The 24,790-nt window shown below is 45.2% G+C and overlaps 1 protein-coding gene across 1 annotated transcript in view; it reads left to right on the forward strand.

Moving 5' to 3' along the window:
* Positions 1 to 262: 262 nt before the first annotated feature.
* Positions 263 to 24,790, forward strand: part of USP22 (ubiquitin specific peptidase 22) — a 41,998-nt gene continuing 17,470 nt past the window's right edge. Inside the window, exons 1-3 of the mRNA XM_028089454.2 lie at positions 263 to 501; positions 17,643 to 17,775; positions 23,601 to 23,714. Coding sequence (XP_027945255.1) covers positions 331 to 501; positions 17,643 to 17,775; positions 23,601 to 23,714 — 418 coding nt within the window. The 5' untranslated portion in view covers positions 263 to 330. The remainder of the gene's footprint in view (positions 502 to 17,642; positions 17,776 to 23,600; positions 23,715 to 24,790) is intronic.

Below are 24,790 nucleotides of genomic sequence, written 5' to 3' on the forward strand. Positions count from 1 at the left end.
GCCGGAGCCTGCGCAGTGCGGCGCCCGCGGCCGGCCGGGGATGACGTAACCTCCGCCTGCGGCCTCCGCGCCCCGCCCCGCGCCGCGCTCCGCAAACCCGGCGAGCGCAGCGCGGGCGGCGCCTGCCTGGCCGCCGCCTCCCCCTTGGCGTCCGCGCAGCCGGGTCTTTGTCCGCCAGCCCCGCGGCTGCCCGCGCTTTGTTCCCGGCGCCAGTTCTCCGGCCGGCCGGGGCGCGCCGCCGAGCAGCCCCCCCCCCCCCGCCCCTGCGCCGCGCTGGCGTCGTCCTCGTCCCCTTCGCCGCCCCCCGCGCGCGGCCGGGCCTTGCCCCCCATGGTGTCCCGGCCCGAGCCGGAGAGCGAGGCCATGGACGCGGAGCTGGTGGTGACGCCGCCGGGCTGCTCGCACCTGAGCAGCTTCAAGGTGGACAACTGGAAGCAGAACCTGCGGGCCATCTACCAGTGCTTTGTGTGGAGCGGCACGGCGGAGGCCCGCAAGCGCAAGGTGCGAGTCCCCTCTCCCCCGGAAAACTGCGGGCTGAGCAGGGAGCCGGGGGAGACCCTTCTTTTTGCACCGTTGCCCAGCAAGTGGGTGGTGGCGGGGCTTCTGGGCCCTGTTGGGGGGCGAGGAGAAGGTAGGAAGGGCTTGTTAGCCTCCTGCGGACCCCTCCCGGGCTGCGCTCGCCGGCGGGGCGGGGCGGGGGGGCCCGAGAGGGCTCTTCTCCTTTCTTATTCCCTGCCCCCTCTTCCCCTGCCCCCTCTCTCCTGCCTCCCCTCTTTCCCCCTCCCTCCCTCCCTCCCTCCCTCCCTCCCTCCCTCCCTCCCTCCCCTCTTTCCCCCTCCCTCCCTCCCCTCTTTCCCCCTCCCTCCCCTCTTTCCCCTCCCTCCCTCCCCCTTCCCCTCCTCCCTTCCCCTCCCCCTCCCCCTCCTCTCTCCTCCCCTTCCCCTCCGCCTGGGTCCTCCGCCCCCTCTCTTCCCCTCCCCCTCCCCTCCCCTCCTCCCCTTCCCCTCCTCCCCTTCCCCTCCTCCCTCCTCCCCCCTCCCTTTCCCCTCCGCCTGGGTCCTCCCGCCCCTCTTCCCCTCCCCCGTCTTCCTCCCCCTCCGCTGCGGGAGTGGGGGCGGAGCAGGGGTGGGGCTTGGGGCGTGTCCAGTTCCGGAGGTGGGCGAGTGCAGATCTGGGAAGGGGGCGGTTTTCTCCTCCGGGGTAACGGTGGAAGCCTGGTACGTAGGAAGGTGTCCCAGGTTCCAGCGCTAGGCTTCACCGAGGAACCCTCCGGGGCAGGGGAGGGTTCGGGGGCGGGGTTGGGGGCAATGAGAAGACGTAGGACAGAAAACTAAAAAGGGACAAAGACTCCGGGGACTGTTGGGTGATCTGCTGTGGGTCCGTCCCCTGCCACCATACTGAGCTCCCATGAATCTGGAGCGTGAGTTAAGGCTTACTTACCTTGGTCAGGGAAACTGAGCCATGTATCTCGACCGGGAGTTGTCAGTATGAAGCTACAACTGTGTGGTGCTTGGGCAGAACACACACCGGCTCCAGGGTCTGCAGGAAGGAATGCAGGGAGATGGCATCGTCCCGCCTCGTTTCAGATATGGACGTGGGTGGAGGGGACGAGCAGTTGGAAAGGGAGCAAGTCAAGCCCCTGTTACACCTATATCTGGGAAAGCCATTTCGTTATCAGCACGATGTGTTTTGGAGAATCACTTGTAGCTACGGAGGAGTGGATTTAAAAGAAGATCGGTTTGATGGGGAGGTGGGACAGTGGCGTGCCTTCTGCGTAAAGAGGCTTTAATAAGAAACTGATCACCTCCGTGAGACGTTGAGGAAATTACATTTAGTGTTATCTTTTTCAGATAAATGCCCCATTAGGCTTATTATATGGAAATCAGAAAATATAGTATTAGGTGAATAAATCTTGTTACAGTGTAACGCGATTTTGCAATGCAGTGAGATTGGGAGGTGTGAGGTTCTTTCCACCTTTGTAGTTTTTTTTTTTTAATTTTTTAAACTAACATCCACTGAGATTGTAGGGGTTTAGCACCAGTTTTCATTAGTGATGGTGTTGGGAAGCATTATCTCTTAGAATGAACTGAAGTCAGAGATGATTTCTATTAGGATCAGAGTGAGATTCTTGCTGATGGAATTGTGTGCTCCTAAAAAAATACCCTGGTTGAAACCGGTGGTCTTCAGGTGATAATCTTGTTACTGTTCCATGTCATTAGTTTATTGGTTGAGATTTATATGGCGTGTGTAAGATTCCTGTCCGCATTGGATTCCTTACTTAAGGAATCCCCTGCTTTTTTCTTCTGTCTCCCCTTCCCCTGTAAATTAACAAAGCTGAAGGAGTCAAGTTTAACACATCATTAACTTTGTCTTCTTTCCTAAAGGAAGGAACCACTTTTTCTTTTGCTATATGTCTTGGATTAATCCTTTAATGCCAGTTGCTTAGTTTGGGAGCTGTGGAAGCACATCTCTGTTACTCACTTGTAAGAACTTGAGCTATTGACAGACAAGAGGTGGTGATAAATACTTATCTCCAATTTCAGATCTGTCACTGTTTTGTAGTATACCAGCCAGGAATCCTAATGTCCTTCGTCTTTTCTGCTCCAGATTTTGTTGGGGGCGGGGAGGGGGGGTCATTTTTGTATCATTTGGGTCCTGTCTAACTGTATGTCTAGCACTCTCTAGTGGCCCAGCCAAGGAAGAGTTGGTTTGACAAACGGTTTAATCCTCATGGTTAACAGTGAACAATGCATGTTTCACAGTGAGTAGGATTCTCAGTGGATCTGTATGTAGGCTTGGTATATTTTTGGTTTTAACAATATGAAGTCTGCTATAAAAATATTTCACCTTAATGGGGCGCCTAGGTCGTTACGTTAAACATCTGCCTTCGGCTCAGGTCATGATCCCAGGGTCCTGGACTAGAGCCCCGAGTTGGGCTCCCTGCTCAGTGGGAAGCCTGCTTCTCCTTCTCTCTCCCCCTGCTTGTGTTCCCTCTCTCGCTGTCTCTCTGTGTCAAATAAGTAAATAAAATCTTTAAAAAAAATATTTCAACTTAAAGTTATAATCTTCGTAAATAAACAAAGGTGCCTTTTGAGGTCGAAGTCTCAGCAACAATGGAACCATAGAAATAAAGCCCTGACTGGTGTGAGGTGGTGTCTCAGTAAAGCCCTGGATAAACAGGTGAGCTTTCTCTAAGTAGAAAAGGGTTATGGTTTTTGTATCCACCTTTGACACTTCTTTTGGTAGGCACAGAGTAAGAAGAACATGATCAGTTTTGCTAACTTTCTGTCCGATATAGGCTTGAATTGCAGTAATACCCGTGTACTACTGAATGTAAAAGTGTTCCCATGTTCCTGTGAGTTAGGACTCAGTGCTGCCACAGGGGACTCTGCTTTTCTGGCATGTGTTGAATATAGCAAATATCTTACCATTTTAGGGTTTGTGTGTGAAAAACTGACAATGAAAACATCAAGATTTTAAGTGCTCCTGGTTATTATGACATAACAAAGTCTACATTGTATTTTGAATATATAGACCTTGGGAGGATGGGGAATATTGTTTAAATAATCACTCCTCTTTTTTTTTAAAGATTTAATTTATTTATTTGACAGAGAGACACAGCGAGAGAGGGAACACAAGCAGGGGGAGTGGGAGAGGGAGAAGCAGGCCTCCCACGGAGCAGGGAGCCTGATGCAGGGCTCGATCCCCTCAGGACCCTGGGATCATGACCTGAGCTGAAGGCAGACGCTTAACGACTGAGCCACCCAGGCGCCCCGCACTCCCCTCTTTTTGAACTGTTTCTGTGACTCTAAAATTTTGCAGGAACTTGTCCTCAAAACACAACCCTTTTGGGAAGCCTTGGGTGGCTCAGTCAGTGAAGCGTCAGCCTTCAGCTCAGGTCATGATCCCAGAATGGGATTGAGTTCATATGGGGCTCCTTGCTCAGTGGGGAGCCTGCTTCTCCCTCTGCCTGCCCCTCCCCCTGCTTGTGCACATGCATCTCTCTCTCTCTCTCTCTCTCTCTCTCTCTCTCTCTCTGACAAATAAAAATCTTTAAAAAAAGCAAAACACGGCCTTCTTTATAGATGTAGTAAATAGTTTTACCAACTATACCTTGCATCAAGTGAAGAAGAGTTGTCAAACATACTGTAATTTTGGTATTATGGGTTCTGGTTTAGTTTGGTCAGTAATCTGGAGGACAGTAAACTGCTTTTGAAGGTTTCTGTCCGTCCGAGGCACAAAATTTGGGGCCTAAAGCAAGCCTTTGGGTAGAAATTTCTTAGAGAAATACTTCCTTTGAGAAAGGGCCTAGAGAGAAGGAAACTTACCTGGGAAATGATAGATAAGAGGCAGGAGGACTCGAAGATCCAGTAGTCATACCTTTGTTGAACAATGTGTTCTGTTTGATGTTTGTGGTCTTCACACTGCCATTTAAATGTGGAATGATTCCCTGTTTTTTAGGACTCTCATTCTCTCTTCAGTCCAGTCAACTCTGAACCCTGGGTTTCTCCTCTTGAGGAATTGAAATCTTAATTGTTAAAATGCCATTAAATAGTAGGTGTCACAGAGCCGGATTACAAATATCTGCCTTAAAATTTAGAGTACTTGTAGATGCCCAGTGGTAATTCTCACACATAGGCTAATTGGAGCCTGAACATACATAAAGGAAGGCGTAAATAATTCTAGGTGCTTAATTGTCCGTCAGTTTTACTGAGGAAGATAAAAATGGCTGAATCTGTATATTTAAAAAAAAAAACAGTTACGGAAGTGACAATAGGAACATACTCTCTTTTTTTGCATTTTTTTAAAGATTTTATTTATTTAGAGAGAGCACTCATGAGAGCAGAGGGAGGGGCAGAAGAAGAAGGGGAGAGAGAATCTCAAGCAGACTCTGCACTGAGCATGGAGCCTAACATGGGGCTTGATCCCACAACCAGGAGATCGTGACCTGAGCCGAAACCAAGAGTTGGTCACTTAACTGACTGAACCACCCAGGTGCTCTGAACATATTTTTTTTTAAAGATTTTTATTTATTTATTCATAAGAGACAGAGAGAGAGGCAGAGGGAGAAGCAGGCTCCCCGCTGAGCAGGGAACCCCATGCGGGACTTGATCCCAAGACCCTGGGATCACAACATGAGCCGAAGGCAGATGCTCAACCATCTGAGCCACCCAGGCGCCCGTCCTGAACATACTCAAAATAAAACACGTTATCGAATAGGCTTATTGAACGGTGAGTCATTTCTGGCCCCACACAACCACTATCAAGATACGTTTGCTGCCTGGGTCTTCCAGATTTTTAAAAAATTATAGGGGCACCTGGGTGGTTTAGTCGGTTAAATGTCTGCCTTCAGCTCAGGTCACGATCCCAGGGTCCTGGGATCGAGCCCCACATTGGAGCCTACTTTTCCCTTTCCCTCTGCCTGCCGCTGGCACGCTCTCTGAAATAAATAAAAGCTTAAAAAAATTATAAATACATCTGCACATAAAACAGTTACATGTTTTTATTTATGTAAACATACATGCTGTGTATCTTGTTTCCATTGTTTTAAAAGATTTTATTTTATTTGAGAGAGAGAGAATGAGAGATAGAAAGCACGAGAGGGAAGAGGGTCAGAGGGAGAAGCAGACTCCCCGCCGAGCAGGAAGCCCAACGTGGGACTCGATCCCGGGACTCCAGGATCATGACCTGAGCCGAAGGCAGTCGCCCAACCAACTGAGCCACCCAGGCGCCCTGTCTTGTTTCCATTTTTCACTTGTTGCCCATGCATATAGATCTGTTGAGCTGTGCAGTTAATATTCAATTGGATGCAAGGAGTGTTGTCTATTTTCCCCTTTCTTCAAGCTTTCGATATGTAGGATTTACTAAGAACTTATACAACTTAAGCGTGGTAGTTTAAAGAAGGAATAATCGTAGGCAAGTCATTTTAATATATGTTTTCATTTACTGAGGGATTGAAATGTGATTTGTCTACTTGACATCAAACCTGAGATGCCTTTAAAAAGTGCACTTTTATTTATGGAAAACCATGGGGAGGGAGGTAGCCAAAAGGAGACAAATACAAAGACTAAATATGACTCATGAAAGTTTAAGGTAGTATAATTTCGTGGAGTACAAGCATAAAGCCCTTTCATTTTGAATCTTTACAAAGCAACAAATATAGATTGTTAGCCTCTGGACATTTGCCTCAGATGAGAGTAGCTCTTACAGTCAAGGTTGTGGAAGTGTGGCTCAGGTGTTTGGTTGTCGTGTGGAAAGGGAAGTCATTACAGGAGGAAAATGGTCTTAAGTCAGTGGTTACTTTGCCATGTGTTTTAGAAAAGATGTACTAGTCTAGGGCTGTGCACTGGTCATCTCTTTATAAGTGCTGCTTTAGTTCTGGAGTCTGAGATCCGTGCCTTGAGATCTGAATGAATCTCTTTGATTCATTTGAACTTTTTAGTAGAAATCATCATTGGGAGAAGACACTTCTGTTACTGGCTTTAGACAGAATACGTGGAGCAACAGGACACACTGGTAGATCATAAACCGAGAGCCATGAGCTTTGCCTGTGTTGCTGGCTTCACCTTTGAGACAGGTCATTGGTTCAGCCCGGCGCTTACCCCATGACGTTGAGAATGCTGCTGGGCCCACTCTGGGTTTTGTGTTTTTGTTTTTTTAAGTTCAGTTCATTTTTTGGATATGTCTTTTTTTTTTCTTTTAAGTAACCTTTTTTCTTTTCAAACTGTATTCTCTTGAGGAATTAACTTTTGCTTTATTTATCGATGCCTTGAATCTCAAATCCTTACAACAAAACATCATACCATTCCTACTAAGCAGGGGACAGGTCATTCCAAGTAAAAGGTCCGGAATGGAAAAAATTTTTCTTTTGAGATAATCGTAGATTGACATGCTGTTGTAAAAAATGATACATAGACATCTCTGTACCCTTTAGCAGTTTCCACCATCTTGCAAACTGTAATAAAATATTAAAAACCAGGATGTCAGCATTGATACAGTCCATCTTTGATACAGTCCAGCCATTTTCTTCAGACCACCCCACCCCGGCTCCCTGATTGTTAACCTTTCACTGTTACTGTGGTACCTTTTGTCACAACCAGTGACAAAACTTGATACATTGTTATTAACTGAAAGTCATACTTCATTCAGATCCCATTTGTTTTTCCCTAACCTCCTTTTCCTTTGTCACGACCCCATCCAGGATTCCACATTACGTGTAGCTGTCATGTCTCTGCAGGCTCCTCCAGATTGTGACATTTTCTCAGAGCTTCCTTCTTTTTGATGACCTTAGCAGTTTTGAGGCAAATTGCTCAGGTATTTTATAGAACGCCCCTCAATTTGGGCTTGTCTGATGTTCTTCTCATGGCTCATAGTTGTGGTTATGGCTTTTGGGAAGACCAGAGAGGTAAGTGCCCTTACCAAGCCCTGTCAAGGGTGATGGGGTCAACACGACTTAGGACTGTTGGTGGTAAGCTTGATGGCATGGCTGTGAGGCTGCTCTACAATAAAGTGGCTCCTTTTCCCTCCTTTCCATACTATGAGGACTGTCACTCTGCACAGGTCACATGCAAGGAGAGGGCAGTTAAGCTGTGCGTCCTTGAGGCCAGAGTATCCAGATTATTTGGAATTTTTCTATAGGCAATATTTGTCCTTTCTCACTCATTTAGTATTTATTCAATCTTTTGTATCAGTATGGATTTACAGATATTTTATACTATGGGTTATAATCCAGTATTCTGTTATGTTGCTCAGACTCTTCCAGCTTTAGCCATTGGGAGCTCTTCCGGTTGTCTTCCCTGTCACTTTGGCATACCCTTAGCAATTTTTGTTTGGCTTATTGTTTTTGAGGACTTCCTTAATTTCTGGTACTGTGAGTTTCTAGGCTTATATTGTATATTTTCTGCCCCGGTCTTAGAATCTACCATTTCTCCAAGGGGCCCTTGTCCTTTTATTGGAGAATAGAGTTAGAAAATACGGTTTGGGCAGTGGCTGTGCTTGTTAATACCAGTGATTTGGCTTCTCAGCCCTCAGGGGACAGAGCTAAGAAACAGACGTGTATGTGCCAATTCATGTACACACAAGTCTATGGTCGTTCATCTCTACCCTTATTAAACTATACCTGAGTTCATAGTGATGTCTCCAACTCTAATCCGATACAGCGTGGGTCATTCTAGCCTTTTCTTGCTTGTCTGTAACTTCTCTGTCCCACAGATAGAAACTTACCCACCTTGCTGGAGTGGTGGGGGGTGGGAGGGATGGGGTGGCTGGGTGATAGACATTGGGGAGGGTATGTGCTATGGTGAGTGCTGTGAATTGTGCAAGACTGTTGAATCACAGATCTGTACTTCTGAAACAAATAATGCAATATATGTTAAGAAAAAAAAGAAGAAGAAGAAGAAGATAGCAGGAGGGGAAGAATGAAGGGGAGTAAGTCGGAGGGGGAGACGAACCATGAGAGACGATGGACTCTGAAAAACAAACTGAGGGTTCTAGAGGGGAGGGGGGTGGGGGGATGGGTTAGCCAGGTGATGGGTATTAAAGAGGGCACATTCTGCATGGAGCGCTGGGTGTTATGCACAAACAATGAATCGTGGAACGCTACATCAAAAACTAATGATGTAATGTATGGTGATTAACATAACAATAAAAAATTAAAGAAAAAAAAGAAACTTACCCACCATCTATGTGGCAGTTTGCTTGTTTAATTTCAGTTTGCTTGTATAGTGGTATAGGCACCAAGGAAAGTCTTGCCCCCAAATGTGACACTTTGGCATATTGTCTATTCTGAATTAAAAGTTCCTTAAAAACGGCCCGTGAAAGAACACTCTGGCAGAGATAGGGAATTTAGAACCGAGAAAGCTGTATAATTTTTATTACTTTTTTTACCAATTTACGGCCCAGCCCCAAATCTGTGTTTAATTCCTTAATAATTGAAGTTCCTGAACATAAGTTTTTGTCCTGTCAATTCCTCTGTGATTTATTGTCTCTTTGCCAGCTTTTGTCATTTCTTTGGGTCTTAATGTCAGTATTGGTCTCCATGTGCACATAATTAAACTTTGGTTCTTTTTCTTTGGTTATTCTGTCTCATGTCAATTTAAATCTTAGACTAGCTGGAAGAATCTTGAAGGGTAGAGGAAAAATTTTCCCCTTCAACAGCGGTTTCAGAATTGTTACTCTGCCCCTCCTCGGGGAAGCAGTGTTATCACCTGGCTCTCCTATGGCTCCTTTTGCCTTTTGTTTTACACCCTCCACTCGTTTCCAAGTTACTCAGGCAAGTTGTCCCATACCCTCTGCATACGTGGGCATTATCGCATATATTTATTTGTAATACAGTCAGATTCTTTTGTCCTGGTCTGTGCTGCATCCTGGCATCCTCTGGCTGCCTAACCAGTTATTTACAGGTTGGCACGCATTATGGTTTGCCCTTTGTGCTGTGAAAGTTAAGAAGATTAAGTAGGAAGTACGTAAACTCAGTTTTCAGGGACTGAAATGACCTACCTTAACAGATCTTTGAGGTTTGTTTCTTTCCTCTCATCTTATGTTGACCGGTACCTCCAGCAGATAGTAAAATTAAACCAGATTCAGTAGCTTTTATTATTGTTAGCAGCTCTGGTAAAAGGCTTTGGGGAATAAGGTGGAAAGAGCAGGTTAAAATGAGGTTTAGGAGAATCTGATCACTCCCTATAGACATTGACAACTGACAGTTGGGAGGTGATACAGAATTTAAGTTGAGAATAGCCCAAAGGGGGAAAAAAGGGTAGCCCAAGGCAGGCAGTACCGTGGGGATTTTGCCTTTGCTTCTGCCCAAAAGTGTGACCTGCACAGGTCCCCCAGTCTCTCTTGAGTGTCACTCATTTCTCATTTATGATAATACTGTTTAATTTACATAGCGTTTTATATTTTATAAAGCATTTTTCGTACATAATTTCACTTGATTTTGGTACTCGTAATACATGTTTTAGGTAGGCGTGGCAGGTAAGTCGCCTAACCTACCCAAGGGCACTTACTGTGAACACCAAGTCTGGGCCTTGAAATTAGGTTACTTTGAGTCTGAAGTTTGTGCTCCCACTAAGTTATTCTGGACTGTTTTACATCACCACCAAGTAATTCTCTAAACTCGGCAGACAGTGGCCATATGTCGTACAAATTAGACTCAATTTGGACCCTTCCTGGAGACAGTGTAAGATTGTATAGCTTAAGGATTCAGTCCAAGAGCACTGCTCCTACTTTAGACACCAGTCACGAGTCCAGATCGGCACCTGTGCTTGCAGCTGATTAGGACCCCTTCTTCAGGTTCGGTAATTCGTTAAAATGGTTCACAAAACTCAGGGAAACGTTTACTTACATTTACCAATTTATTATAAAATAAGTGTACAGGTGAACAGTCAGGTGAAGAGGTACATAGGATGGGGTCTGGGGGGGCCCTGGGCACAGGAGCTTTGTCCCAGGGGAGTCAGGGTGCACCACACTCGCAGTGTGTATGATGGAGGAAAGATGTTCGGGTTTGAAGCCGATGGCCAAGAAAGAATTCTTGAGACATCTTTGGTGCAGAAAGGTGATGTTATTAAAGCTCGGGGACAGGACCATGGGCAGAAAGAGCTGCACCCAGGGTCGTGAGGAGTGGCCCATGATATACTTTCAAGTTGGGGGACGGAGTTAGGCACGGCCTAAATCTCTAAGGAATTTTGGAAGCAAGGTTTCCAGGACCTTGAGGGGGCTAGCTATTGTTAGGAAAAGGTTATTTATTACGGCCTAATAAAACCTTAGTCATGAGAGCCTTCAGATGTACATCTGTGGGTCATATGCTTGGGGGATGATTGCCAACATATATTTGGGGGAGTAGGGATAAAGGAAGTTTCCAGAGGAATTTTTTAAAAGATTATTTATTTATTTATTTGAGAGAGAGCGCACTTGAGCAGAGGGAAGGGGGGGGTCAGAAGGAAAGGGAGAAGCAGACCCCCGCTGAGCAGGGAGCGCAACAGGGGGTCTGATCCCAGGACCCTGAGATCATGACCTGAGCTTGAAGGCAGCTGCTTAACTGACGAGCCACCCAGGCGCCTCCAGAGGAATTTTTATATGTTAAAGTAGACTTACAGGCTCCTGGGGGTCGGGCTAAGATTGCCTTTTACCCTTAGCAAAGTATTAACATCGAGGCGCTTAAGTTCCTAGAGGAATGTCACGCTGTTTCAAGGACTTGTCAGTGGGCTGTAACAAGTAAGGAAATTTAATAATTTTTCTTCTGCCTTTGTTTTCCACATCACATGGATGCATTAACCAACCCAGAAGCCCTCTGAACCCTGTCTTTCAGCATTTTTCATTAGGGCTTCATTACATAGTTATGATTGATTAAACAGGCACTGATTAGACATTACAGAGGCATGATTGATTAAATCATTGGCAGTTGGTGGAGGTTGGGATGGGGCTGAGAGTTCCAACCCTCTGATCACATGGTTGGTTCCCTGGCACCCCAACCCCATCCTGAGGATATCCAGAAGCTTTTCAGAAATCATCTCATTAACATAAATTTAGACATGGTTGAAAGGAACTTGTGAATAACAAAAGATACCAATCAGATCACTTCGAAATTCAAGGGTTTTAAGGGCTTTGTGCTTGGAATTGGGAAGACCAAAATATGTATTTCTTCTATCACACTTAATGTCACTCTCACTTCTGTACCTCGAGGGAGTTGGGCTAAATAGATCTATTTGAGCTGAGAGAGTCAAAGACCTGAGTGTGGCTTTCTGAGGCTGGGAAAGCTGAGGAGATTGTTTGATTTCAGTTAAGTCTTTGCCTTTTGGTGCCTCAGTTCATGTAGAAAATGGAACGTTTATTCCTGTCCCTTTGCTTATATCAGAGTCCCTGATGGTAGAAAAGTATTTTGAACCCTTGAAAAAATCATCAAAGAGAATGAAAAACAATTAAATTTACCTTCTTACAATTGTCAGATGTTAATAGATCAGTGGTGGTGGGAAGTCGTGCATTAGCTCTCAAGGTGCTGTCTCATGGTTGTCGCTTGCTTTAAGCTAGACTCAAAATTCCCCATACAACTGAGTCATCCCTGACTCATGTGCCCCTTCTGCCCCTGCCCCATCCTTCTTGGTATGGGGAGGAGGGTGTGAGAAAGAAGATCATAGAGATTAGGGTATCCAAGGAAATATTGTTAGTATTGGGGCCTCGAATGAATGGACTTTCTGTGCATTTCTTGAATTATGTAAAATCAGAACTGTTTATTTTTACGTTTTTATTTAAATTCCAGTTAGTTAACATACAGCATAATACTAGTTTCAGGTGTATATAGAGAGGGGCAACACTTCATGCAACTCCCATGCTTTTCACAAGTGCCCCCCTCATCCCCACCCCCCCACCCACCGTCCCTCTGGTGACCACCACTTTGTTCTCTATACTTGAGCGTCTGTTTCTTGGTTTGCCTCCTGCCCCGACCCTGCCCTTTGCTCATTCGTTTTGTTTCTTAAAATTCCACACATGAATGAAATCATAGGGTATTTGTCTTTTTTTTGACTGACTTATTTCACTTAGCATAATCCTCTCTAGCTTCATCCAGGTGGATGCAAACAGAACTGTTAAGTTATTGACCCCTGTCTGCTTTTCCTATCGATAAAAAATCCTAGCTGTGTTTCAGGATTTCCTTGCAGCCTACCGAATCTACTTGAATTAATTTATGGGAGAAAGGGATTTAATACAGAAATCATTACAAGGGCTCCAGGAGCAGTAGACTCTGGGTTGAGTTTCCTGGAACCCCCGCCAGCCTCCAGAATTCCGCTGCCTCTGCCCATCCAGGAAGGTTGCCAGTGTTGCCTCCCCAGCGGGATGAGCTGAGGGAGGAACCTTGCCGTCCCTGCCGCGACCAGCCACTCCAGAAAGCAGCCACCCCTGTGCCTCTCCCCGGCCCACTCAGACCAGTAGTGGGTGGTGCAAGGGTGTCAGTGGGAGGGGGTTAGGATAGTAACAGCTGATGTGAACTATGTATTCTTTCCTGCGGCTGCTTTCACAGGTGACCACACACTGGGGGGTTTAGAACAAGTTCTGGAGGCCAGAACCCCACAGTCTGGTGTTGGCAGGACCACCGCCCTCCAGAGGCTCGAAGGGAGGAACGGTTCTGGCCTGTTCCTGCTCTAGACCCCCACCCTCCAGTTTCTGCCTCCTTCACCTGGCCTTCATTCCCTTGTCCAAGGTCTTTGTGACCCTCCCAAGGACACTCAGGATGGCATTTAGGGCCCACCCAGATAATCAAGTGTAATCTCATCTCTACACCCTGAACTTAACTACATAATGCAAAATTTTCCACCTAAGGTAACAGTCTCAGGTTCTGGAGATTAAGACAGGGACGCATCTTTTGGGAAGCGACTGTCAGCCCACTATAAATCCTGATACGTACAGGCACTGGCCTCAGTACATTAAAAAACAGCCATTTAATCCTCGTAGTAGCCATATGAAGTAGAAACGTGTCCACATTTAAAAGTCAGGAAACCGAGGCAGAGAGAACCGTGTAACTTGTTTGATCCCACAGCGAGAGTGGTGGAAACTGGAATTGGACCCGCTCCTGTGCCCTGTAACAGATGCTGAGGGGGTCACGGGATTGCCTACAACTGGATGCAAGATCCTTAAAGAATTAACTGGAAGTCAGCAGCTGGCTTTGATAAGTAATGGACATCTATCTAATTCTTTTCACTAGTACTTGGCAGTAGTAATCACTTGCCTTTGTTTTAACATCCTGAGATTTGGTGTCAAACCTACAAATGTCTTTATTACGTGTACTGCTTCTTGGGGCGTCCAGGGTTATTTCGAGCTGCTCTAGTTTCTGTGCTTCAGCTTTCAGGGGTAAATGCACTCAGGAGACAGAACTCATGTAAGTCAGCCGTTGCTCCATTTAGGATCTAGAACTGTGCTGTCCAGCACTCCAGTCACTAGCCACATGTGCTGTTTGTAATTACTGTGAAATAGAATAAAAAACCCAGTTTCTTGGCTGCCAGAGTCACTTCTCGGTAATGACTGCTGTAACGGACAGTGCAGACCCAAAACACTTGTAGCATCATAGAACCTTCTGTTGGATAGTGCTGATAGAAATTACAAAAGACACCATCAGAGACAGATTTCTGCTTCTGTGCTTAGTGTACTCTTGCCCATCGCTGGCTGCTTCGTTACTGTTAGGGAACTGGTCTCCCAGCTGTTGGATCCATCCACCCAGTAACGCCTTCAGTGGTGGGCGCTACACCGCCTCCAGGTAGCGTCTAGGTGTTAACACACTTCAGTGAGGTTGCCCAGACGAGGAAGTTAGGTCCTCACTTACATGCTTTCCTTCTTGTTCTTCCCAAGAGCAGGTCTTCCCACTTTGAGTTAATTTTCTTTTCTCCATATGAACTGAAGTCATACCCCTTGTTAGAAACATTTATTCTATAGAATTCCATAGAATTTGAACAGAAATTGTATACAGACTTTTCTGATTTCTCCAGTCGTCCTCAGTCAGGTGTGGTTGTTGCTCCTTTTAAATTCCATAGCGTTTGGTTTGTCTCTCAGTATAACCACATCTTTTATCAGTGTGTTTATTATTTTGTATTATGGCTTTTTATCCCTCCTGTTAAAGCATACTCCTTGATGAATTTTTTTTTTAAGATTTTATTTATTTATTTGATATGTGCTTTAAAATGAATATAGAGCATGGGCTTTATTTGTTTATTTTTAAAGATTTTATTTACTTATTTGACAGAGCGAGAGAGCACAAGCAGGGGGAAGAGTAGAGGGAGAGGGAGAAGCGGGCTCCCTGCAGGGAGCCTGATGCGGGGCTCGATCCCAGGACACTGGGATCATGACCTGAGCTGAAGGCAGATGCTTAACCATCTGAGCCACCCAGGCGCCCCTATTTATTTTAATTTTTAAAACGATTTTATTTATTTATTTATTTGAGAGAGTGTGCATGCGTGCATGGGGAGAGGGAGAGAGAGAATCCCAAGCAGATTCCACACCCAAGTGCAGTGCTCAACATGGGGCTTGATCTCACAACCCTGAGATCATGACCTGAGCTGAAATCTAGAGTCAGACACTTAACCGACTGAGCCACCCAGGCGCCTCAAGCATGGGCTTTATTTAAATGAAAAGGATTTAGAATCCTGGATATGTGTGTGCATTTATTTATATTTGAGGCTTTCTTTCCCTGACCTGGTAGCATCAGGACATGATCAGTTTCTGTGTGTTTAGCTATAGTTTTTTTGTGCAGCTAAGATTCTTGAGGATCTTTTTCCTCAGGCAGATTCCTGTTTCATGAAATTCTGCAAAAGAACAGGTGATAGAGCTTTACATTTGAAGTTCAGGGCTTAATTTTTATCTTTTTAAAAAACCTTTTGTGTGTTTTGGGGTGCCTGGCTAGCTCATTGGTTGGGTGTTGCCTCTTGATTTCAGCTCAGGTCATGAGATTGAGCCCCAAGTCTCAATCTCTCTCTCTCTAGAGCCCCAAGTCTCTCTCTCTAAAGTCTCTCTTTCTAAAGTAAATAAATCTTTTTTAAAAAGTTTTTGTGTGTTTTAAGGGAAAATTAGTTATGTAATGATCCAGATAAGCTTATATTTTCAAGGTAATGCTACTCTTGAATTTTTTTGTTATATAAATAGAATTGGGTTTACTGTTTTAAAGTTCATAGAGGAATTTTTTAAAAGAAATCATTATAATGCCTCTAAAATATCCTGACTGGGGCGCCTGGATGGCTCAGTTGGTTAAGCGACCGCCTTTGGCTCAGGTCATGATCCCAGGGTCCTTGCTCAGTAGGGAACCTGCTTCTCCCTCTCCCTCTGCGTGCTTGTGCGCACACTCTCTTTCTCTCTGGAATATAAATAAATAAAATCTTAAAAAAAGATGAAAAAATATCCTGAGTGATAAAAATAAAGGACACCTCTTAATCTTTCCCATTCTTTGTATCTGTAATTGTAGTGAACAGTAAATGGAGTCTAGCTTGTGGTTGTAACTACGAATCTTCCGGAATCTGTTGCCTACAATATTTATAGCCAAAGGGAAATTTTCCGTGATAACCTGAAAGTATCAGTGGCTTACGTCAAATATAACTGTGTATGTAATTTAGACATGTCCTCTGTATTCCTAAAAGCAATTATGGTTACTTAATTTCTTTGATTTATCGCTAGAAGGATCAATAGATGATAACTATTTATACTACTGTGACGTTTATTTTTGTTTTTGTTTTAAAGAGTTATTTATTTGAGAGAGAGAGAGAGTGAGAGCATGAGCGTGCACGAGGTGGGGGTGGGCCAGAGAGAGGAGCTTGTCTGTTTTGTCTTACGGTCTGTGGCTGCAGGGCTCTCTTGTCTTTGAGGAGCATATGCCCCCGCACCCTCCCTGGCCAACTCCTCTGCACCAGTTCTCCCTCCTCCTGGAGGCTGACAGAGTTATCAGTGTCCCTACACGGCTTCCCTTTAGGCAGTTACTATCTAGGTGAAAACTGATTTGTGTTTTATGTAAATATGATTTGAGCCCGGTGCCCAGATCCTCTCCTTCCTCCATGCCCCCCGCTCTAGGTGAATGCCCTGTCACCCCTGGGCTTGGCACTTGATTTGATCTTGTGTGTGCAGAGCGAAGCTTAGGAGGGGCTGCTTCCAGGCTGAGGGGCCTCCTGGGGTTAGGCACGTCCTAGTGTCCATTCTAACTGTGTCACGCACACACAGGTCACAAGCATATATACACTTAAGTAACTCTTCAGATGTCAGAAGAGCGCAAACCTTCCCCAGCGGGTGGTTGTGAGCATTGAATGAGGTACATCATCTGAAGGCCCGCGGCACCAGCGTCTAGAGCGCATGCAGCAGGGAGTGTGTAATGTTTGTGTTGGCAGCGCTTTCTGTCTTAACCTTCCCTTCCCCGTACCCTGTTTATTTCCTCCTGGCCTTCATCCCCCTGCTTCCTGCCCACCCATCACCGCAGAAGAAAATCCGACACCATGGTGTCCTCTCAGAGGCTGGAAATTCAATTTGATGATCTGCAGGGAGTTTATAGTTACTACTGCGGTGCAGAGGTCATACTGGGCTAGAAAACAGTGGTGGTCTTGGGTGGTTTGGGTGTGTAAGAATTATCACTGCTCGCAATGGCTGAGATTAAAATTTTAGGTTTCTGTGGTCTAACTCTTGGCAACAAACTTTCTTTTTCTTGTTCTTCTGTATCACTTTGACTCATGTCCCTCTCTGCTGGTTGACGATGGCTTGTAAATTGGCTGTGGTCTTGAGACCTGGGATCGCAAACGTACAGTGATGTCCACGGGAAGGGTGGCTAGGCTGAGTCGCTGGTGTGAAATGGGGAAGGAGACTAGAGGGTGGGCAGCACCCCGTCGGGACCGGGGAGGAGACTGATGGCTCCTAAGGCTTCATGTGGTAAACATCTGAGCCGCTTACGGGTTTTGGTAGTTGAGATTGTGGGCTTGAGCTTTCTTACATGGAGCTAGTTTTGAGCTAAATGAGCCAAGAGTACCTTTTGGAGCCGTTGAAAGGATTAACAAAGAGATCTCTTGTTGAGTGAGACTGGTGATACCCTGTGATGTCCTTTCCTCCCACTGCCTTGTTGGTTGTGGATCACTTCGCTTGACCACTTTCTGCCCTAGAACGCCTGGTTTCTAATTCTCTGCTCTCAATTTCAGGCGAAGTCGTGCGTCTGTCACGTTTGTGGAGTCCACCTGAACAGGCTTCACTCCTGCCTGCACTGTGTCTTCTTCGGCTGCTTCACAAAGAAACATATCCACGAACATGCCAAGTCCAAGCGGCACAACCTGGGTAAGGCGCCCTCCGATGCATCTCCCTGGCACAGCAGCCCCCTGTTCCCTGACCTGTGGTTCCCAGCACCCCTCATCCCAGGGGCCAGTCTGAAATCCTTGTGGAAGTCCAGGGGCGGTGAAATACCCAGGACTCAAAGGGATTATGCACCTAGCCTGCCTTTAGGCATTGGAGTTGAAGTTAGTATTTTATGTAACTTGAAATGATCGATTACAAAGGCTCACTGTTCAGCTCTTTCTTTAATGCAGCCTCAGAGCCTTCTTTCCCTCTGAAAAGCATGGTTAGGTATTCGATGAGGCAAGAATTCGCAAAGAAAGATCTTAGATGCAGTGTTGGGTTATTGATGTCAGCATGGCTGACAGCCCAGCTGGGTGGTTTCTGTCACTTTCTATAATGGATTTTCACTGTTCTCGATAACACAGAGTCATGAAAAGGCTAACAGCACTGTGGCGTCAAGATAAATTTATATTTCTTATACTTAACAAGTTCCAACTGTCACACATTCTGGAAGTTATATAAAGCACAAGTTTTGTCCTTGGCTTTATTTCTAACTGTGCTCCTTAAATGTTTCTCTCCTTCAGAATAATGTTTTCAGTGATGGTGAGGTTCTTAGGCTGTCCTTAAGAAAATCACTTTCGAAAGGTCCAGGCCAAAGAAACTTCATGGGGGCTCGGTGATTCCAGTTAAAGATCTTTTTAGGCCTTTTTCGATAGTAGAAATAGTAGAAATGGAATGTACTAACTGAGTCATCCCTCTTGGACTGCCACACTCGTAACTAAGAACTCACAGCAAGCGCTCGTAAAAAACCTGCTTGGAACAAGGGGACTCAAATTGTGATGGTGAGCTGATTGGCCTTTTTGGAAAGAGAGCTTATGGTGCCTGTGGTGCTCTCATGAATTATGTCCCACGGAGGAATGAGGTCATCCGTGATCTCTTACATTGACTAACCAGACGGAAAAGACACTGCTCGGGACAGTATGGGTGTGACAAAATTATGTACCATTTACTTAATGTAGATACGTGCTTTCACAATATAAATGAAGAGTATTCCTGCCATGTCTGTATCTCACACCAGACCCGCGTAGGCCGCTCTGCTCTTTTTCCTGGGCTGTGACTTCATGGGCTTAAAGGGTTGTGGAAAATTGGAACTCTGTTTGCACTTAAAAAAGCTCTCTGAAGAATCTTACTATTATCCAGAGTCATCTATAAAAATCACTTCAGAAATTTATTCATTTCGTCCACCTGACTGAAACTCTGTGTCTGCTTTTGCTAGAAAGCATAAGTTTTAGAAAGTTCGCTTTCAGAAACAAAACCTTGAAATGGGAGAAAGATCGGTTCTTTGCTGTGTTAGAGTCCCTTAATTTATTTAAACAATATGGGTATTGTTTGCATATGTGTTTAACCAAGCTAGAAATTAGATTTCTGTGTCCGGGTGGGGAGGAGGGCGGCGGGTGGGGAGGAGGGCGGCGGGCCCAGGAGGGGGAAGCTGAAGAGTGAGAGTGACCCGGGGCAGCCTGACTCCCACCTCGCCCTTTGGACTCCGTCTTTCCCGACTTGTTGAGAGCACCTGCCCACCCTGCACCCTGTGCATCTCACTACCGCTCCCACCTGCCATCTCCAGAGCAGCTTCTAGGCTGTCAACGTAGAGGTTTTTACACGGAGTATTTTGCAGGATGTCCAAGGGCAAAGTAATTGAGCAGTGGTGTGGGGACTGAGGAACCTCAGTTTTCATCACGTTGCATTAAGGCAACTTTGGTCAAGTTGCTCCACCTCCCAGGGGATATTCAGTAGTATAATGTTGGGACTGGAAGTAGAGTATTGGGAAAATTCTCAGCGCATCTGGTTTTTAGTTGGAGTAGTATAAGAGGCCTGAACTGAGTCTTGTCTGAATATTGTGGATGATGCACTTAAAGATAGAGTATTAGTAGCAATAAGGTCATTGTCGAAGGTCTTGTGGAGGGACAGATGAGGAAGGCACAGGACAAGGAGAGTCTGATGGAGGAAGGTTCTACTTCTTGGTCTATCCTGCCCTATAAAGTTGCCTTAATGCAACGTGATGAATAAATACACCCTTGAGGAGAGAGAGCTTACTCTCATTCGGGGTGTTCCCTCCGATGGGCTGGCGTACTTCCAGTTGACTGTGGGACCTGTTGCGGGAGTGTAGGTGACAAACGGGGAGCTGTTGGATTTCATACCTTCTGGCTTCTTACACTAAGTCTCAAAGTACTTAGATTTTGCCACCATGAGCCACAAAGGTGTAAAAGTAATGCCTTTAGCCTCGTTCCATGTGTCTTAGAAGAGTTACTTTCATTGCTCCTGAAAGAGCACGTGATGGTGGGGGCGGGATATCAGCTCTCACCTAGCACCTGGTGGTGGTCTCCCTCCGTTCTCTAGGTCACCCTGTGACCGAAGGGGAAAGGACCATGCATGATGCGGGCAGGCATGGTGCCTGTGTCAGCTGTGGCTTTGCGAACTCCCAGTGTACCCCCATCTCGACTGTGAAATGATTTTCCAAGGGAACTACCTTGATTGTAGGTGTTGCTTTTATATTTTATATTGAGGTGAAATTCACAGAACGTACAATTAAACAGTTTAAAGCGTACAATTGAGTGGCATTTACTCACCACATTGTGCAAACACCATCTCTCTACCTCAGAACTTTTTCATCTCAGAAGAAAACCCCACCTCCAGGAATGAATTCTCCCTCCCCCAACCCCTCCCCCACCACCTGAAATCGCTAATCTGCTTGTTGTCTCTCTGGATTTGCCTATTCTGAATATTTTATAAAAGGAATGGTACAGGGCGCCTGGGTGGCTCAGTTGGTTAGGCGACTGCCTTCGGCTCAGGTCATGATCCCGGAGTCCCGGGATCGAGTCCCACATCGGGCTTGCTGCTCAGCGGGGAGTCTGCTCCTCCCTCTGACCTTCCCTGTCTTGTGCTCTCTCTCTCTCACTCTCTCTCTCAAATAAATAAAATAAAATCTTTAAAAGGAGTGGTACAGTAGATGACCCTTTGTGTCTAGCTTCTTTCTCTTAGCATGTTTTCAGGGTTCATCCATGCTGTAGCGTGCATCAGTAATTCATTCCTTTATATGTTTAAGTGATCGCACATTGTGTGGATCTTCCATATTTTGTTAATCTTTTCGTCCATTAGTGCACATTTGGGTTGTTTCCACCTTTTGGCTCTTACGAGTCATTCTGCATTAAACACTTGTGTATGAGTTTCTGTGTGCACAAATGTTTTCATTTATTTTAGATCTGTTCCTAGGAGCGAAACAGCAGGGTCATATGGCAACTCTGTGTTGGATTTTTTGTGGGGCCACCAGACTTTCCCACAGTGGCTGCACTGTTTTCTGTTCCCACCAGCCTTGTATGAGGGTTCCAGTTTCTCCACACGCTGGTCAACATTTACTTTCTTTTTTTTAGTAACTCTGGCCATTATGATGGGTGTGAAGTGGTGTCTTATTGTGGCTTTGATGTGCATTCTCTCAGTGACCAGGGATGTTAAATGTTTTTTTTTTTCATGTGCTTCTTGGTCCTTCATATATCTTCTTTGGAGATATGTCTGTTCAAGTCACCTGTTCATGTTTTTAATTGGGTTGGGTTGTCTTTTTGTTGTACTTTATGAGATGCATATTTTTTTTTTATTTTGGATATATATATATATATATTCACACACACACACCCCTCTTGGAGATATATATCTCTCTCCTGGATAATGAACCCTTACCAGATATATGCTTTGCAGATACTGTCTCCCATTCTGTGGGTTGTCTTTTCACTTCTTTAATAATGTTCTTTGAGGCACAAAGTCTAGTTTTGATGAAGCCCAATTTATCAAGTTTTTTCTTTAGTTGCTCATGTTTTTGGTGTCAAATCTGAGTCCATCGCCAAATCTGAGGTCATGAAGATTTAACCCCCCCTAGATTTTCTTCTAATAGTTGTATACTTCTGGTGCTTTATTGAGGTTGCTGATGCATTCTGAGTTCATTTTTGTATATGATGGGAAGGTCAGGATTGAGCTTCATTCTTTTGTTGGTGGTTTTCTGGTCATGCCACCTTTTGTTGGGAAGGTTGGTGTTCCCCCACTGAGTGCTCTTGGCACCATAATTGGCATCATTCGTTTTACACGGTGAGTGAATTGTTGGGTGTGGAAAGGTGCCTTGAAGAAGAGCTTGTTTAGGAGGACTTGAACACACATTGAAATATTTATATGCCTTTCTCAGGCTGGTAGTTGTGCTGTTGGCTGTATGCTTGGCATATATATATATATATATATATATATATATACGTATATATATATATATATATATGGCTTTTGTTTTTTTTTTTTAGATTTATTTATTTATTAGAAGGGGGCAAGGGGCAAGGGGCAGATGGAGAGGGAAAGAAAGGATCTCAAGCCAACTCCCCACTGAGCGCAGAGCCTGCTGTGTAACTTGCTTGGCATATTTTTTATTGAATGTCTCTGCTTTCCTGAAAATTTCTGTCATCCTCATTGTAGTCTGTCTCGGGCTTTGGTATCCCATGCCAGGAACTATCCCATTCAAGGAATGCACAGTGCCAAGGGGCAGCCAAGCACTCTGCAGCAGCTTTGATGGCAACTTTCAAAGAATTTGTGGGAATTTTGTCAGTTTTGGGTGAGAGGCAAAGGGTAGGTATGGGACTCTTAAATTGGGCTTTACTACATCTGCTTTAGAGGACTTTAAAGATCCCCCACAATATTACTGATGTGTCCTGGCAACTGAAGACACGGACTATGATACAAGCTGTGTCGTATGAAGACATGACTGCGCGCTAGGTGTACTGGAAAGTTACAAAATCACCATACAAACCTATGAGCTCTTAGTGCTGTTACCGTCACCACTACACCAAAGGGGAAGCTGAGGCTCGGGGAAGTGGAGTAATTTATCAGAGGTGCGTAACTAGTAAGTACAGAGCTGGGATTAATCCCAGTTATTCTAAATCTGTGCTCTTTGTGCTGCATTGCCTCTCAGACATCTTCTGTTGCTTGCTGAATCCAAGCCAGAAAAAATTCTTTTTAACTGTTGAATTGAGGCACGCACCTTCCAGGTGCTTAAATTAAAGGACTTTATCTTACTTTATTAGGAAGTAACTAAGAGCCAGTTTTTATAGATGATGCAGTTGAGAAAATGCATAAGACCCACTCACAGGTGGGCAGGAGTCAGCTCTGTGGGTCAAGAAGTGAAGATTGTCTGGGTAGAGGATATTTTACCACTGTCAAAGTAAGAGTAGGCAGACCGCTGTGGCATTCCTTTTTGTAGTCGTATCAGGAATTCTAGATGTAGTAAAACACAGTTATGCATGTCAGGTGGCTACGAATCCTTATGAGCTGATCATACTCTATGAAAGTTTTTCCTTTTTTTTTTAAATTTTTTATTTGAGAGAGAAGATGAGCATAAGCTCGGGGGGTGGGGGGTGGGCGGGGCCTGAGCCCAAGGCAGCCGCTTAACTGGCTGCCCCTTCCTTGTTTTAAATACCACTGTTTCAGAGAATAGATGGAGCGTCCTGATACTTGAGGTCCTTTATAAAATATGGATGTGACGCCTCTCATTCTCACATTCCTCAGCCTCGGAAGTCCTGAGCTTCCAGGGAAAATACACATACCTCACCTGCTTAGGATAAAGGTCTGAAGTGGGAGGTAAAATCCTTTTATAAAAAGAGGTTTCTGTGGTTTGAGAGTAGGGGAATGGTGGAAACAGTAAAATGTCTAAAACACTTAGCTGTTTCATTTGTGACCTTATTAAGTGTTACCTTTAAGTTTTTTATTCAATTTGATCTCTCTTTCCCTCTTTCTCTTTTCAGCCATAGAGCTTATGTATGGAGGCATCTACTGCTTTTTGTGTCAGGACTACATATATGACAAAGACATGGAAATCATTGCCAAAGAGGAGCAACGGAAAGCTTGGAAAATGCAAGGTTTGGTTTTGCCTAGATTTACGTTGCCTGTTTTGGCTCCTACTTGTGCATTCCCTCATGTCTGTCAAGGTCAGGGCTTATCAAGAGAAAGATCAATATCTAGGGAGAAGGTCAGAGTCGGGAGATGGGGATAGCCTCTGGGTTTTTGCAGGTTGGGTCTTGATTTGGTGGGAAGAACCCTCACAGCTGCTTGCTTCCCCCTGTAGGCGCCAGTTGAGGATCCCGGAGAAGCAGGTAAGGTGACTGGCCAGACAGGTGGGCAGGCGCCCTGTGCAGGGGGCCAGGGGAAGAGGGCTGAAAATGCCAAGCTTTTCCTCATGGTGTGGTCTCTCTGGCAACCGGCCGCCTCCACGAGCCCACTGGGAGTCACCTCATTAGAATAAAGATGCTCCTAGTGCTCTTAGCACTTAGGAAATCATAAGGGTTTGAGGAGCTTCGGGGCAGGGACCAGTATGTGTTTTCTGGTCCCAGCATGGGGTTCTCTGGTGCTGTCAGTTCCCTGTGCTCACACGTGCGTTCTTCATCGGATGCGTAGTCGGGGGTACACACAACAACATGTGGCTGTTTTCCCTATTCTTTCTTTTTTGTTTCCTTGATTTTTTCTTTAGTTTTCATTTTTGGCAGTTGCTGTAACAGTGAAAGGGTTTTACAACAGTAGGACGTATAGTTTACCCCACTTGACTAGTGAGCATCTCTCAGTGAGCAGAACTTCCACTGTTTATAGAGAGAACATGGAATCCCGGTATCTGCTTGACACTTTTTGGCCTTAATAGCTCTACTTTCAAACTACCTGTTTTTTTGAGAATGGAGCAATAGAAACAGGTGCTCTCTGTGATCGGAATTGTTTGTATGTAACACATCTTTTCTGGAGAACAGTCTCTTTAACCAACTTCCTATTCTTTTCTCCCTCAAAAATTTAGTAACATTGCAACTAAGTCTGAATATATTATTTCTCTGGGAAGAACATTTTACCCACAGGAGCTAAGAAATGCATGGCCCAGAATAAAACAGAACTCTTCTAAAATAATTCTACAACTCCGCGTGTCAGTGAGATAGTATGTCTAAAGTTCATTGAA

The sequence above is a fragment of the Eumetopias jubatus genome, unplaced genomic scaffold (genome assembly GCF_037043125.1).
Source record: "Eumetopias jubatus isolate StellerSeaLion01/CBP00866 unplaced genomic scaffold, mEumJub1_p1.0 scaffold_10, whole genome shotgun sequence".
In the NCBI taxonomy this organism is placed as follows: domain Eukaryota; kingdom Metazoa; phylum Chordata; class Mammalia; order Carnivora; family Otariidae; genus Eumetopias; species Eumetopias jubatus.